This window comes from Macrobrachium nipponense, chromosome 8 (assembly GCF_015104395.2).
Source record: "Macrobrachium nipponense isolate FS-2020 chromosome 8, ASM1510439v2, whole genome shotgun sequence".
Taxonomy (NCBI): domain Eukaryota; kingdom Metazoa; phylum Arthropoda; class Malacostraca; order Decapoda; family Palaemonidae; genus Macrobrachium; species Macrobrachium nipponense.
The window spans coordinates 37811008-37824230 of NC_087203.1; the positions used below are offsets into that span (position 1 = coordinate 37811008).

At 38.9% G+C, this 13223-nt stretch overlaps 2 protein-coding genes across 14 annotated transcripts in view; both read left to right on the top strand.

Annotated features, from left to right (window-relative positions):
- The window catches only part of LOC135222681 (protein tweety-like), a 241845-nt gene that overhangs the window by 27785 nt on the left and 200837 nt on the right, over positions 1 to 13223 (top strand). For all 13 annotated transcript variants that reach the window (XM_064260849.1, XM_064260857.1, XM_064260847.1 and 10 more), the window contains one exon: positions 137 to 198. The gene's annotated coding sequence lies outside the window, so the exon portion shown is untranslated. The remainder of the gene's footprint in view (positions 1 to 136; positions 199 to 13223) is intronic.
- Positions 1 to 13223, top strand: part of LOC135223054 (spore coat protein SP65-like) — a 130316-nt gene that overhangs the window by 9744 nt on the left and 107349 nt on the right. Inside the window, exon 2 of the mRNA XM_064261562.1 lies at positions 137 to 198. Within this exon, the coding sequence (XP_064117632.1) occupies positions 137 to 198 (62 nt within the window). The remainder of the gene's footprint in view (positions 1 to 136; positions 199 to 13223) is intronic.

Genomic DNA, 13223 nt, shown 5'->3' on the forward strand with positions numbered 1-13223 from the left:
GTTTTAAACAAGTTTGTATAAATTGACTTAACTATTGATGTGGGGTTATGTAAGTGTAAGTTGCATTTTAAATATTCTGCAGTGAAATGAAGGTTTGCAGTAGTCGTAATTCTCATTTTTTTTTTTAATCATCCAGGTTGTCCAGCTTCGTCTCCAAGGAACAGTTACAGAAGTAGTGTGTCATCGTTATCTTTTAAGGTAAGTTTCGATGTTTATTTGGTTTGTATAATTCAGTTTTCAGTTCCAAACAACATTTGGTGGTGGTTTATTCCTCCAGCAGAAGTAGAAGCCACGCCCCTTTTTGGAATACTGCTCGTTAACCTTTAGAGTGCTTCTTTTCTTACCTTTCCCCTGTACCGCCAGGTGACTCACTAATCAGTCAATATTTTGTTTCCCTCCTCGATATGTGTAAGTCAGAAGGTGGCTCTTCTGATCACGCCCGTAATCCCCGCTGCCTTTCTTTTTCCTTCTCTTTGCATTAGATACTTTTCAAAATCTGTCTCGGTTACCGTGATAAAAAGAGTCCTCATCTCAAACACCCTGGTAATACCTTCTAAGATACCTCTTCTAACATTAATGTGGAAATCCGTAGTCATCGGAGCGCACGGTTCCTCGTTGGAAGAGTGGTTTTCGCGCTAGGCCACCAATCCGGTGGTCCGAAGTTCGATTCTCGGCCCGGCCAACGCGGAATCAGAGGAATATATTTCTGGTTATAGAAATTCATTTCTCGATATAATGTGGTTCGGATCCCTCAATATGCTGTAGGTCCCGTTGCTAGGTGACCAATTGGTTCCTAGCCACGTAAAAATATCTAATCCTTCGGGGCTGTTAATCAGCTCAGTGGTCTGGTTAAACTGAGATATACTTAATCGGAGCGCACGGCTCTGTGACTTGCCTCTTTCCTTTTATTTTCAAACTTCTTGTATTTCTCTTCCTAATTTGGGGAAACTACCTTTTTCTTTATAGTCCCTCTGTCACGGCATTGATAAAGTTATGTTTTTGATAATCAGGTTCTTTGCATGACTGACACACGTGCATGTGACTTTGCTCTATGTATTGAAGGCACTATATGGGCGTATGAGAAGATTTGTGTGTTTCACACTTAAAATCCTTAAAGAATATGATGAAGGTATAACCAGAACTCATGTTGATCCCTCCGTGTCACGGCTGTTCCTAGATTCATCCGTGTCACAGCTGTTCCTAGATTCATCCATGTCACAGCCGTTCCTAGATTCCTCTCTGTCACAGCCTTTCCTAGATTCCTGTGTGTGTCACAGCCGTTCCTAGATTGTGAGCGTTCAGAGCAAACTTTGAGACGGACGTAACTTGCTGGAGACGTATCCAGTCGCCTTTGTGTTGACTTCCCTCGAGGGAAAGCAGCAGCGTTGACGTCTCTGATTCGCCCGAGGCTCAAACCCATCACGATGACTCGTATCAATTGCTGCCTTAGGATCTCTCGCTGGAGGTCACAGGTGGAGAGCTGGAGGAGAATAATTTGTGGTGACGATTTGGCCCATCCCGCCCGCCCCCCGCTCCTTCTCCCTAGCGCCCCGCCACCGATACCGTCTCATTACTCTCATTACTTCCAAATGTTCTAAGGGTATTAAGCGGGCTTAATCGAAATGTTATATGTCCTTTAAAATGTCTTCCATACTAACATTTATTACTTTGTTTGTAACTATCACGACTAGATTTATTATAATGACCATTGTTTGTTTTCTCTCTCTCTCTCTCTCTCTCTCTCTCTCTCTCTCTCTCTCTCTCTCTCTCAGGCACAACTTTTATTCTGTAATTACCCCTTCCCTGTTATTAGTCTTGTTACTTTATAATTCAAAGCATCGTGTACTTTGATTCCTGAATAGGTATACGTCATTCTACTGACTGACCAGTGGCCATGGAAGTATCTGATAGAAGCTCTTCATTACGACAGCAATCGCACATTTCAGGCTTGTCGACAAATATGGCCGTGGACATTGTATACCTCTTCCTCTCCGGTGATTGTTACTTCACAGGTTTACTACACTGCCCAGGGCAACGCTCCAGTCCAGTGTGGTGAGATTTCTCTTCGTTCCAATACGCTCGGTCATCGCGTCGTCATGTATTACCAAACTCAACTCCATCACGGACTTCTTGAGCGCCTTTTCCTATTATGAACAGTAGTCGCTCTCTCCAGGATATTCAGTTGCTATTCTGCTGGATTTGTGTATTTCTGTATATTATTGTCTGTCACTAGAGGGCCATTAGATAATTAAGCAATTTCTATCTATAACGTGTATAATATATAATATATTATATATATTATATATATATATATATATATATATATATATATATGTGTGTGTGTGTGTGTTGTGTGTGTGTGGTGTCGTCGTGTATATATATATATATATATATATATATAGATATATTTATATATATATTTGTATATATATACACATATACACATACTTATACATTTGCATATGCGCTCAGCATAAGTTTGATCAAGAGAATGGCAAAGGAAAATCCAAATACTTTATCGCCGAAAATATGTAGACTTTTCCTCGACTAAACCTCACATTAACAATCCAGTCTTTCACTTTTTATTTTAGGTAAGAGAATGGCAAAGGAAAATCCAAATACTTTATCGCGAAAATATGTAGACTTTTCCTCGACTAAACCTCAACATTAACAATCCAGTCTTTCACTTTTATTTTAGGTAAGAACTAAGTATGCCCATAAACGTTCTCTGGCGAAATAATGAAACGTAACCTTCCCTAGGAATCAAGTATATACAATGTCGATGAAATAAAATGAAATCAGCACTTCAAAAACTTTGAAAACAAATTTTCAAAGGAGAGAAAGTACAACCGGAAGGATCCTTACGGCAATGATTACCAATGTCAGGGAAATCCGTATTAATTTAATGTATGAAGGACAAAAAGTGAAATCAAATGTTGGTTATCAGGAAATGATCAGAATTTTATTATATATATATATAATTTTAATTATATATTATATAATAATATATATATATATATATATATATGTGTGTGTATATAATATATAATATATATATATAATATCTATATATTATATATATATATAGATATAATATTTATATATATAAAACAAGTACTAGAATTCAGTACGTACTACAGCTCAGTGTTTTCAAAGGTTTTGTGTTCTTATTTGACAGTACTTTAGAACAGGAAAAACTGAGTCTAAACATCAGGTGCTGATATTGCTTCTGGTGATAGGGCATTTTACTGTATTTATATTTATCATTGGTCCCCGTAGGTGGTGGTGCCGTCAGTGTACCTCATGCTGTACGCTGTAGGCATTACTTAAGATTATTTGCAGTGTTCCATCGGACACTAGCTGTAACTACTTTAATACCTTTTACTGTACCTCCATTCATATTCTCTGTCTTCCATTTTACTTCCCACCCTCTCCTAGACATTGATTCACTGTGCAACTGCGTGGTTTTCTTGCTGCTAAACCTTTTAAAAATGTTTACTGTCAATTTTCGTTTCAGCGCTGAATGATCTCAAAGGTCCCAACACTAGGCCTTTGGCCTGAATTATACTTCTATTCCATGTTTGATTGGTTCCATATTTTTTTTCACTGAAGGTCTTTACATAAAGTGGAGACTAATGCAGCTGGTGAAGGGCGTTCTGTTTTGTTCCTCATGTATGTATGTACAGTCATAGTAATATTAATAGTAGTAGTACAATAGTAATGGTCATAATAAGGAGACTGAAGTTGAGCCTGGGTGTGATAGAACCTTATAGTAGGCTGTGTGGACGAGTTTGATGCTGTGGTGGTCTTGTCAAAAGGTAACGGAAGAACCGAGAGAAACTGTACTGCTGTATAGGAGAATATGGCTGGGGGCTGAGATCCACTTTCTTTTCTCGTGGCAACAATAATTGTTTGGTGGGACTTCGTTCTTTTGAGCTCGCGGGAAGGGTAGTGCTTTAGGTTTGGCTAGGGCACAATTATAGTTCCCGGACCTCGTTATTGACATATAAAGAATCATTTGAACTGATAAGAATGCGATATTTTATACCTGAGCAGTTTTGTCGTATTTCTAGTCTCGCTAATGGATAAATAGATCTCGAGGATGTGTCTGGTACCTATTTAAAAATGTATGAAGGCTCTCTCCCTCTCTCTTTCTCTATCTGTGTGTGTGTGTGTGTGTGTGTGTATGCGCGTGCGCCTTACGTGTGTAAACGACTCTCTCTTGCATTTAAAATGACATATCTCAAGTTCAGTGAGGACACACTTTTTACGAATTCAGGCGTGAGGAGGCAAGCGAACGGCCTCTTCCATGGTATATAATCCGCTTAGCGGACCAAACCGAGAGTGCCTCGATTTCTGGCGATGTTGATGACTGACTTATTTAACTGCGAGTCCCCAAACCTATTTACTCTTCATGGAAAATAATAAGAGAAGCCTTTTATTTCCCCACTGCATCCCGTTTTTAACAGAATGGCGCCGTTTTCGGACTTCGGTCGCTCTCATTATGCGGGTAATGGCGCCAGATGGGGGACTCATTAATTTTATAATGACGTTATTATTATAACTGGCGTCGATCGGCTATTGACTTCGTGGCTGTCAAATAGTGAGGCTGCGGCTACTGTTGCTTGATGGGTTTCGAATTATCGTTAGTATTATTTCTGCCGTTGACTTGATCAGTATTGTTGCTATAGCTTATTATGACAGACGCGAATAAGAGAAAATACCACGGATTTCGATCCGTAATTTTTTTTAATTTTTTATCGCAACGCGTATTTTGTCGGTATTTCTACGAGAATTTTATTAATAGTATTATTATTTAATGTTTATTCCGGAACACCCGACTACTCTTAATGAGCATTGTAAGAGACTCGTTTCATCAATATGTATTTTTAATTTTTTACAAATTTCTCTCTCTCTCTCTCTCTCTCTCTCTCTCTCTCTCTCTCTCTCTCTCTCTCTCTCTCTCACCTGCCCAAGAAAAAAAGCTTGTATTTAACTTGTATTTTCGACTTCTGAGACTGTAGAAATGAAAATAACTTTGGATATAATTTCTAATTATTATTATTTTTTATTTATGAAACCCTTCAACAAAAAAGGAACCAAGACTGTAAAAATGAAAATAACCTTGGATATAATTTCTTTTTTTTTTTTCAAATCCTTTAACATACAAAGGAACTAAGACTGTGAAAATGTAAATAACCTTGGATATAATTTCTTTTTATTATTCTTTTTCAAAACCGTTAAGTAAAAGGAACTAAGGCTGTAAAAACGAAAATAACCTAGGACAGTAATTTCTTTTCATTATTTTCTTTTTCAAAACTTTTAAATTAAAAGGAACTGAGACTATAAAAATAAAAATAACCTTGGATAAAATTTCTTTTCATTATTGTCTTTTTCAAAACCTTTCAAATAAAAGGAACAGACTGTAAAAATGAAAGTAACATTGGATATAATTTCTTTTCATTATTTTCTTTTTCAAAACCTTTCACTTTTTGAAAGTGCCCGGAAAAATATTACGTTCCCCGGGGGCCAACTCTCTCTCTCTCTCTCTTTCGTGTATGTGACTCGAATATTCTAGAGTGTCAAAATGCAAAGAATGTGGCCGTTCATTATGGAGGCAGGCTGCATTCCATCGTAATACTTTCTTTCATAAAAATTCATGGAGACATTTCTTCGGAAATCAACCGCTACGACACACAAAACAGATTTAGGTATACTTAATCGCTGGCATGTATTATATATATATATATATATATATATATATATATTATATGATATATATATATATATATATATATATATATATATATTATATAGGTTACACGTTACGTTAAGTCTGAAAGCCGATGCGAATAGCCGCTCTCTGAAAATTGACAGATTTAAAAATATGCAGATGATGCTGTTTTAATATATATATATATATATATATATATATATATATATATATATATATATATATTATATATATATATATATAATACATATAATAAAATATATATATATTTGTGTGTCTACGGTAGGTTTGTCACTAGCTCACACGTGATTTGTTTATCCACTCAAATATTAATTCACTTTTCGAGCGTAACTTACGTACATCCAAAGGGAATTGTATATGATGACTGCACCTTTCTCTTCCAGGATTTGAACACGTGATGCCTTTTGAGTTTGATACTCAACTACCAGGCGAATAAAGGTTTCAAGGTTTGTCCCTGGAATCGAAATCAGGCCGTCTCTATCATGATTGGCGATTGCTAAGTATAGAACTTATGAACTGTGTTATGATAATTTCGTCGCTTACTCACACTTTGACTTTTATGTATACTTTCAGACATTAGGTCGTAGATATCTACTTAAAGTCGAATTTACCCTACTTTGGGATGACTGACGCTCAAAGGGAATTTTGTATAGCGTTCCACATTTTGTGTTCGGGGCCTTAAGCTTTGTAGCAGCGGATTTAATTAAAACATGATGTGTGTTAACAGACCTCTCGTGGCATTGCTTTTGATAGAAGCCAGCGAGTGCCATCTCTCTCTCTCTCTCTCTCTCTCTCTCTCTCTCTCTCTCTCTCTCAACTTGGTTTCAATTTCAGATTATTATGAACATTATTTCTGAAAGGGTAATATAATTGATTGATAGATAAAGTGATCAAACAAAATCGATAAATTACATAATAAAAATCATCATTCAATTTCCCTTCTCAACAAGTTCAGCATAATGCATTAGTTAATTGAATGGATGCGAGAATGAACGATGTTCATGACATTGGGCGAATCAGAGTTTAGGTAGTGCAAATGATGGAGAATCAGAGATAATTCCCTCAATGGTAATAGCGCCGAGTGAAAATAAAGCCCCCATGATGAGTATAGCTTTTGTTCTGCGAGATGTGATTTACATATAGCCATTGTTGCAGTTTTTTCATTCCGTACAGAAATAGACATCTGACATTTCCACCGGAAAAGTCGGCCGTGTAGATTTTATTTAGACGGGGCTCGGTGTGTTTACTTTGAATGTGTAAGTTTGCGGGATTGTTATGGATAGGTTATTGTACGCACAGTCGCAAAAACAGATTTTTTTTTCGGCCTGGGTTGGGTGTGTTTGCTTGTCTGTGTTTTTTGGAAACGGATGGATCAATACGCACCCGGTAGGTTAGTATACACACACACAAAGGCACACACAAACATATTCCACTAAAACACAAAAAATATAAAAAAAAAATAGCGCCTCAGTGGCGTGATCGTTATGTTCTTGGCCTGCCACCTCGGTGGCTGCGAGTTCGATTCTCGGGCATTCCAATGAGGTGTGAGAGATGTGTATTTCTGGTGATAGAAGTTCACTCTCGACGTGGTTGGGAAGTCACATAAAGCCGTTGGTCCCGTTGCTGAATAACCACTGGTTCCATGCAACGTAAAAACACCATACAAAGAAAATAATTCTTAAAACAACAGATTGTAATGTAAGAACCCTCTCAAACGATACAGTTGACAGTTGAAAGTCGCCTGGTTGGTCGATAAAAAAAAATCTAATTTCTCCCCATATCCTGGTTACGAGGATCTAGGCAAAAAAGAAGAGGAAGAAAAAAAAACCTAACACCTCCTGAAGATAAGGAATAGAAAGTGTATTCTCGAAGCGGTTTTAGAAGAGGTCTGCGAGCGAGAACACCTGTGGATTAATCATGCTGAAGGTTTTCATGCATGAGTAGACGCCCTTGCTAATGATACCTAAGTGGGAGCTCTGCTTGACTGCATTATTGGGCGATAGAGAATACCTTTCACTAAGTCTTATTAGTTGGCGCCTGGAAACGGGAGTATTGTGACTGGGAACAAACGTTTTTTTTTTTTTTTTTTTTTTTTTTTTTTTTTTGTTTTTTTTTTTTTTTTTTTTTTTTTTTTTTTTTTTTTGCGTTACGTGATTTAGATTAGTAATGTTACTGTTCTGTGTATTGACGCTGGTTCATATAACCTGCTTTTGAGTTTACTGAATGATAAAAGATGGAATTAGAATTCCGTGATTTGGATTAGTAATATTACTGTCCTCTGTCTTCACAAAGATTTGTATCACCTGCTTATAAGAGTTGTCCTGGTTGGACGAGCCGGTTACGTGCTCGACTACCAATCTCGGGGCCCGGGTTCGATTCCCTGCTCTGCCAACTCAGAATCAAAGGAACTCAATTTTGGTGATAGAATTTCATTTCTCGATGTGGTTCGGACCCCACAATAAGCTGTAGGTTCCGTTGCTAAGTAACCAATTGGTTCCTAGCCAAGTAGAAATGTCTACTAATCCTTCTGGCCAGCCCTAGGCGAGCTGTTAACCAGCTCAGTGGTCTGGTAAAACTATAAGATATACTTAACTGCTTACAAGTGTGCAGAATGATAAAAGGAGGAAATAGAAAAGGAAGAAAGAGGAAGAAAGCGTCTCGTGCTTACCAACCAGCAGGGGAGCATTGAATGAAGAAGCGAATGGTTAATTATGAGTTCAGTATGAAACACGAGGAGATGCGTGGGGTTTAGCGGGTGGTTCGGGGATGACGTGACGTGTTAGGTTTGGGAAGCGGGGGTGGTCCTTTTCTTCACCTCCCAGGTCTCTTCGTGATGTCATGGGGACGGGCGGTGTTGTGTTTAGGGGGGGTGTTGAGGAGGGGGCGTTTCACGATAGGGTCGCGTCGGAGGGTGTCGGCGGACGACACGTGCTGCCCAGAACAGGTGGTAGACAGACGCCGCTCTTGAATTTCTCCGTCGGCGAGATAGAAAGAGAAGGAGGCGACCGCCCTCTGGTGAGGTGGTTTAGAATAAGCAGTGTTATGCCACGGCTGCTTAAGAGCGAGGGTCGTCTGTTTGCGCCCGTTCAGAGGGGGCCAAGAATATGGCTTCAATTGCTTGATGGGCGACGTCGCGTTTTGTGTGTCTTGTCTTCCCAGGTGTTCGCAGAACATTGCACTGAGTAGGGAATAAGGTCGGTGATTTCAGCAGTGGCAAGCATCGTTTCTGTTTACTTTTTATCGGGACAAGTGTGCGTGGGATTATCTTATATATAATATATATATATATATATATATATATATATATATATATATATATATATATATATATATATATATATATATATAAAAGGCCCATTAAAACTCGTTGGTTTAAAGCTAAGGACTATATTTCAGTGGTCTGACTACCACCCTTATCAAGCAGTGAATTCACTACTTGTTAAAGGTGGTAGTCAGACCACCGAAATATAGTCCGTAGCTTTAAACCAACGAGTTTTAATGGGCCTTCTATACTTGTGACGTATCCTGTTTCAACAGAAGAATTTATTTACTATATATATATATATATATGCATATATATATATATATATATGTATGTATTACAGTATATGTATGTATACACGTATATATACTGTACATGTATGTATATCATAAAACAGCGAGGACAAATAAAAAAAAAATCGAGATTCTACATAAATTGTCGGTCATATTTGGTTGCGCGTATTATAGAAGAATGCAAATATATGTTTCTAGGAACTCATGTAAATCAACGCGTGTAGGCTGAAGGCATTTTTGGTAACACCTAATTATGTTATTTGAATCCATGGTTTTTCTTCTAATAAACTATATATATTATATATATATGTATATCTAATATATATATATATACTATATATATACATATATGATATATATATATATATTATAATTTTTTATTACAGAAATGGAGACATGAATTAAAAACAGTATATGGACACACACGCTCATACACACACACACACACCACACACACACCACACCACACGTGCATGTATAATGAGGTTCGTGTGAAGAGGATAATTGCTAGAAGAATTCGTAGACGAAGTGACTGGTTTAGCGTGTATAAGTAGTGTTGTAGGTCCATGGATCTTTTAAAACTTTTATGGATGGAGTGGGAAGAGATGCCTGTGAAAGTACAAGGGATGTAAGCGCTCGTTTGTGTGGTAATACGGATAAGAAAAGTGTCTGTGGTTACAGTGTGAAAGGATTAAATGTTTACTAATAACACAGTGTGAGTTGATGAATAGCTAATTGACACTAGACAGTAAAAAGTTGAAAGCGAGGGCAAGGAAGTGTTAACTGCAAAGAGGCAAATGGAATCCAGAAATATGTAATAGTGAATGGATGTTAGAACTTTGAACACGTTTCATTCATGTTAGATTCCGAGGTATTTTGGAGTAATTTTAATGGACGCTGGTAGAACGATAGGAGAAATGAACACGGAGCAGGTGACTGCGAGGCTGGTCACAGCAAGGTCTATAGACCTCGGGTCACAGCATCTGAGTACATTTTTGGAAGAAGAGATTATTACCTAAGGAAACGCAACTTGGAGGTGTAAGGTACTGGTGAGCCGGCTCTACCTTTTCGTGGGAGGGAACAAGAGGTGAACGCGAATGAAGGGAAAGTGGGTGGAAATGTGCAGATGAATTATGTATGACAGCGTATGCAGTAAGAGAGATTCGTATGGTCGTTTGGAGAGAATTATGGGTCGATGAGTAGATGGGGAGGCTGTGTCTATTGGCAGTTTTGAGAGGGAGACCGAGAAAGTGTTGGTTAGATGGTCCCACACAGGTGTCACAGCGGAATTTTCAGAGAGTGCGAGAATACAGGCAAGATAATATTGTGTGTGTGTGTATGTGTGTGTGTGTGTGTGGGCGTTGTGTAGGGATGGGGGAGGGTAGAAGCGCTGCTGATGAGCTTTCTTTGTAGGAATATGATTTGGCTGTCGTAGAAGTTTATGCATCGGTGTCTACTCATTGGATTCAACAATTAAAGACTAATTTGGAGGGAATTGCTGTTGTCCTGTTTTCTCTTTAGAGTCATCCTCTCTCTCTCTCTCTCTCTCTCTCTCTCTCTCTCTCTCTCTCTCTCTCTCTCTCTCTGCAAAAACATTCTTATAGAGCTGACTTCCAGTGAGTTTAAGTCCATCAAAGTAAAAGAGGAATTAAAATAGGATTTTTGTAAGTGACGAATGAAGAGCAGATGAATGACTCTCTCTCTCTCTCTCTCTCTCTCTCTCTCTCTCTCTGCAAAAACAGACTTATGGAGCTGACTTGCAGTGAGTTTAAGTCCATCAAAGTAAAAGAGGAATTGAAATAGAGGAATTGAAATAAAAGGATTTTTGGAATTAAGTGACGAATAATGAAGAGAAGATAATGGACAGATGAATGAGTCTCTCTCTCTGTCTCTGTCTCTCTCTCTCTCTCTCTCTCTCTCGTGGCAACACCAGAACCTCTTCTCCTTAAAGAAAACTAATAAAGATCACACGAATCTCTCTCTCTTTCTCTCTCTCAAGATCACTTGAATCTCTCTCTCTCTCTCTCTCTCTCTCTCTCTCTCTCTCTCTCTCTCTCTCTCTCCTGGCAACACCAGACCTGTTTCCCTGTAGCAATGGAACCTCTTCTCCTTAAAGAAAGTTATCAAGATCACATGAATCTCTCTCTCTCTCTCTCTCTCTCTCTCTTGGCAACACCAGACCAGTTTCCCTGTAGCAATGGAACCTCTTCTCCTTAAAGAAAGTTATCAAGATCACATGAATCTCTCTCTCTCTCTCTCTCTCTCTCTTCTCTCTCTCTCTCTCTCTCCTGGCAACACCAGACCTGTTTCCCTGTAGCAGTGGAGCCTCCTCTTCTCCTTCATTAGTATGGAAGGTGGCAGCTGTATAGCCGCAGCAGCGGCATCAGTACCTCCCTCCTTAGCAAGGGCTAACCGGTTCAGGAAGAATGTCAGTGGGCGCTAAAAAGTAGGAGGATCCGTTTGAACTCGACTTTGTGTTTTGTTGTAGAAAAATTCGAATGAATAAAAGAGGGATCGAGCCGGAATCCTCGGATTCCTTCGTCCCCTGCGTTGTTTTTTAATAAAGTTTATTTCCCCTTGTTCCATGGAATCAGTTTTTTTCTCATGTTTATAATTAAACAAGTCCCGATACGATCGTCATGCTGTTTCTGGTTTACTTTATTCATTCCGGCCCTCCGTTCGTTTCGTGTAAATTAAATGGTGGGAGTTATGTGGGTGCTCTGGCATGATAGCCACGTCTTCCAGTTTCGTAAAAAAAAAAAAGCAAAACTCCGTTTTTATTAACCTTTTGATTTGCATTTACATCTAAGAACGTTGTATGTCACAAGTCTTGTTGAAACCCTGGGCGCAAGAGAGTAAATGGTGCGGAATATTTTGATTGACTAGACCAGTGTTACCCAACTTTTTCTGACCCTAGCTACACCCCCTGTAGTCAGGTCAAAGCCAGTCCAGCAACCCCTAACTAATACATTATTACTATGATAAGAGATAGTGGATTTTACCTCCATGTATGCATTGCTTCCCAGCAGCCCCAGGGGGCGCTCTCACCCAAGGTTGAGAAACACTGGATGGATCAACCTTCCAGCTTCTGACATGCCTTTCGTGTTCCCCCTTCACGTGTGTTTGATAAAAGAAAGATGGTCGCTATTTTCGCCTAAAATTTCAACTTTTAGTTTCGAGGACCTGGAGACTCACTGAGGACTCACCATTCCTCATGCGCACGCTCACTTTTTGTACATCTGGGCTGAGGACCTGAGTCCAAGTGGTACAATGACACTAAATGTTTATTTGATGTACACAAGCGTTATATACGTGAATTACATTATAAGGTTTTTTGGAAACGTTAAGGCCGATGGAGCAGTTAACCTAAAGGCCTTACTTAGCTAAGATTTAATGGTAAAAATGAATGGAATGATCTAACCCTGAAGAAGGTCATAGACTCGCTCCTTCACAAATTGAAGGGAGAAGGAAGGAACCCCCAACCCCGTCCCATACAAACCCCCCCCCCCCCCCCCGTAAAAAAAAAGACACGAGGAAAGAATTTTTCAACATGAAACGTAAAACTCTGGATTTCATTAAAACGGCAGATGGTTGTACGGATCTCATCCTCGAGTCGCGAGCAACAGGAGCCTAAAGATGATCTGCCGGGATGCTTAGGGAGCAAGAACCCTTGTTGGCCCAAAGTCAGATGAATATGACAAAAAAAGAAAAAGAAAAAATGCCTATTTTCTCTGCGAGTGAGGGTGGAGGGTCCCTCTCTCTCTCTCTACCCCGAGAGCAAGATACTTCGTTCGTTGCCTTTTCTTCCCCTTCAGTGACTTGTGATTCATAGCATTTTTAATTTCCACGATAGGATAGGATGAAAGGTGGATTGGAAAGTGCAGGGTGAGGATAGAGAATGATAAAAAAAAAA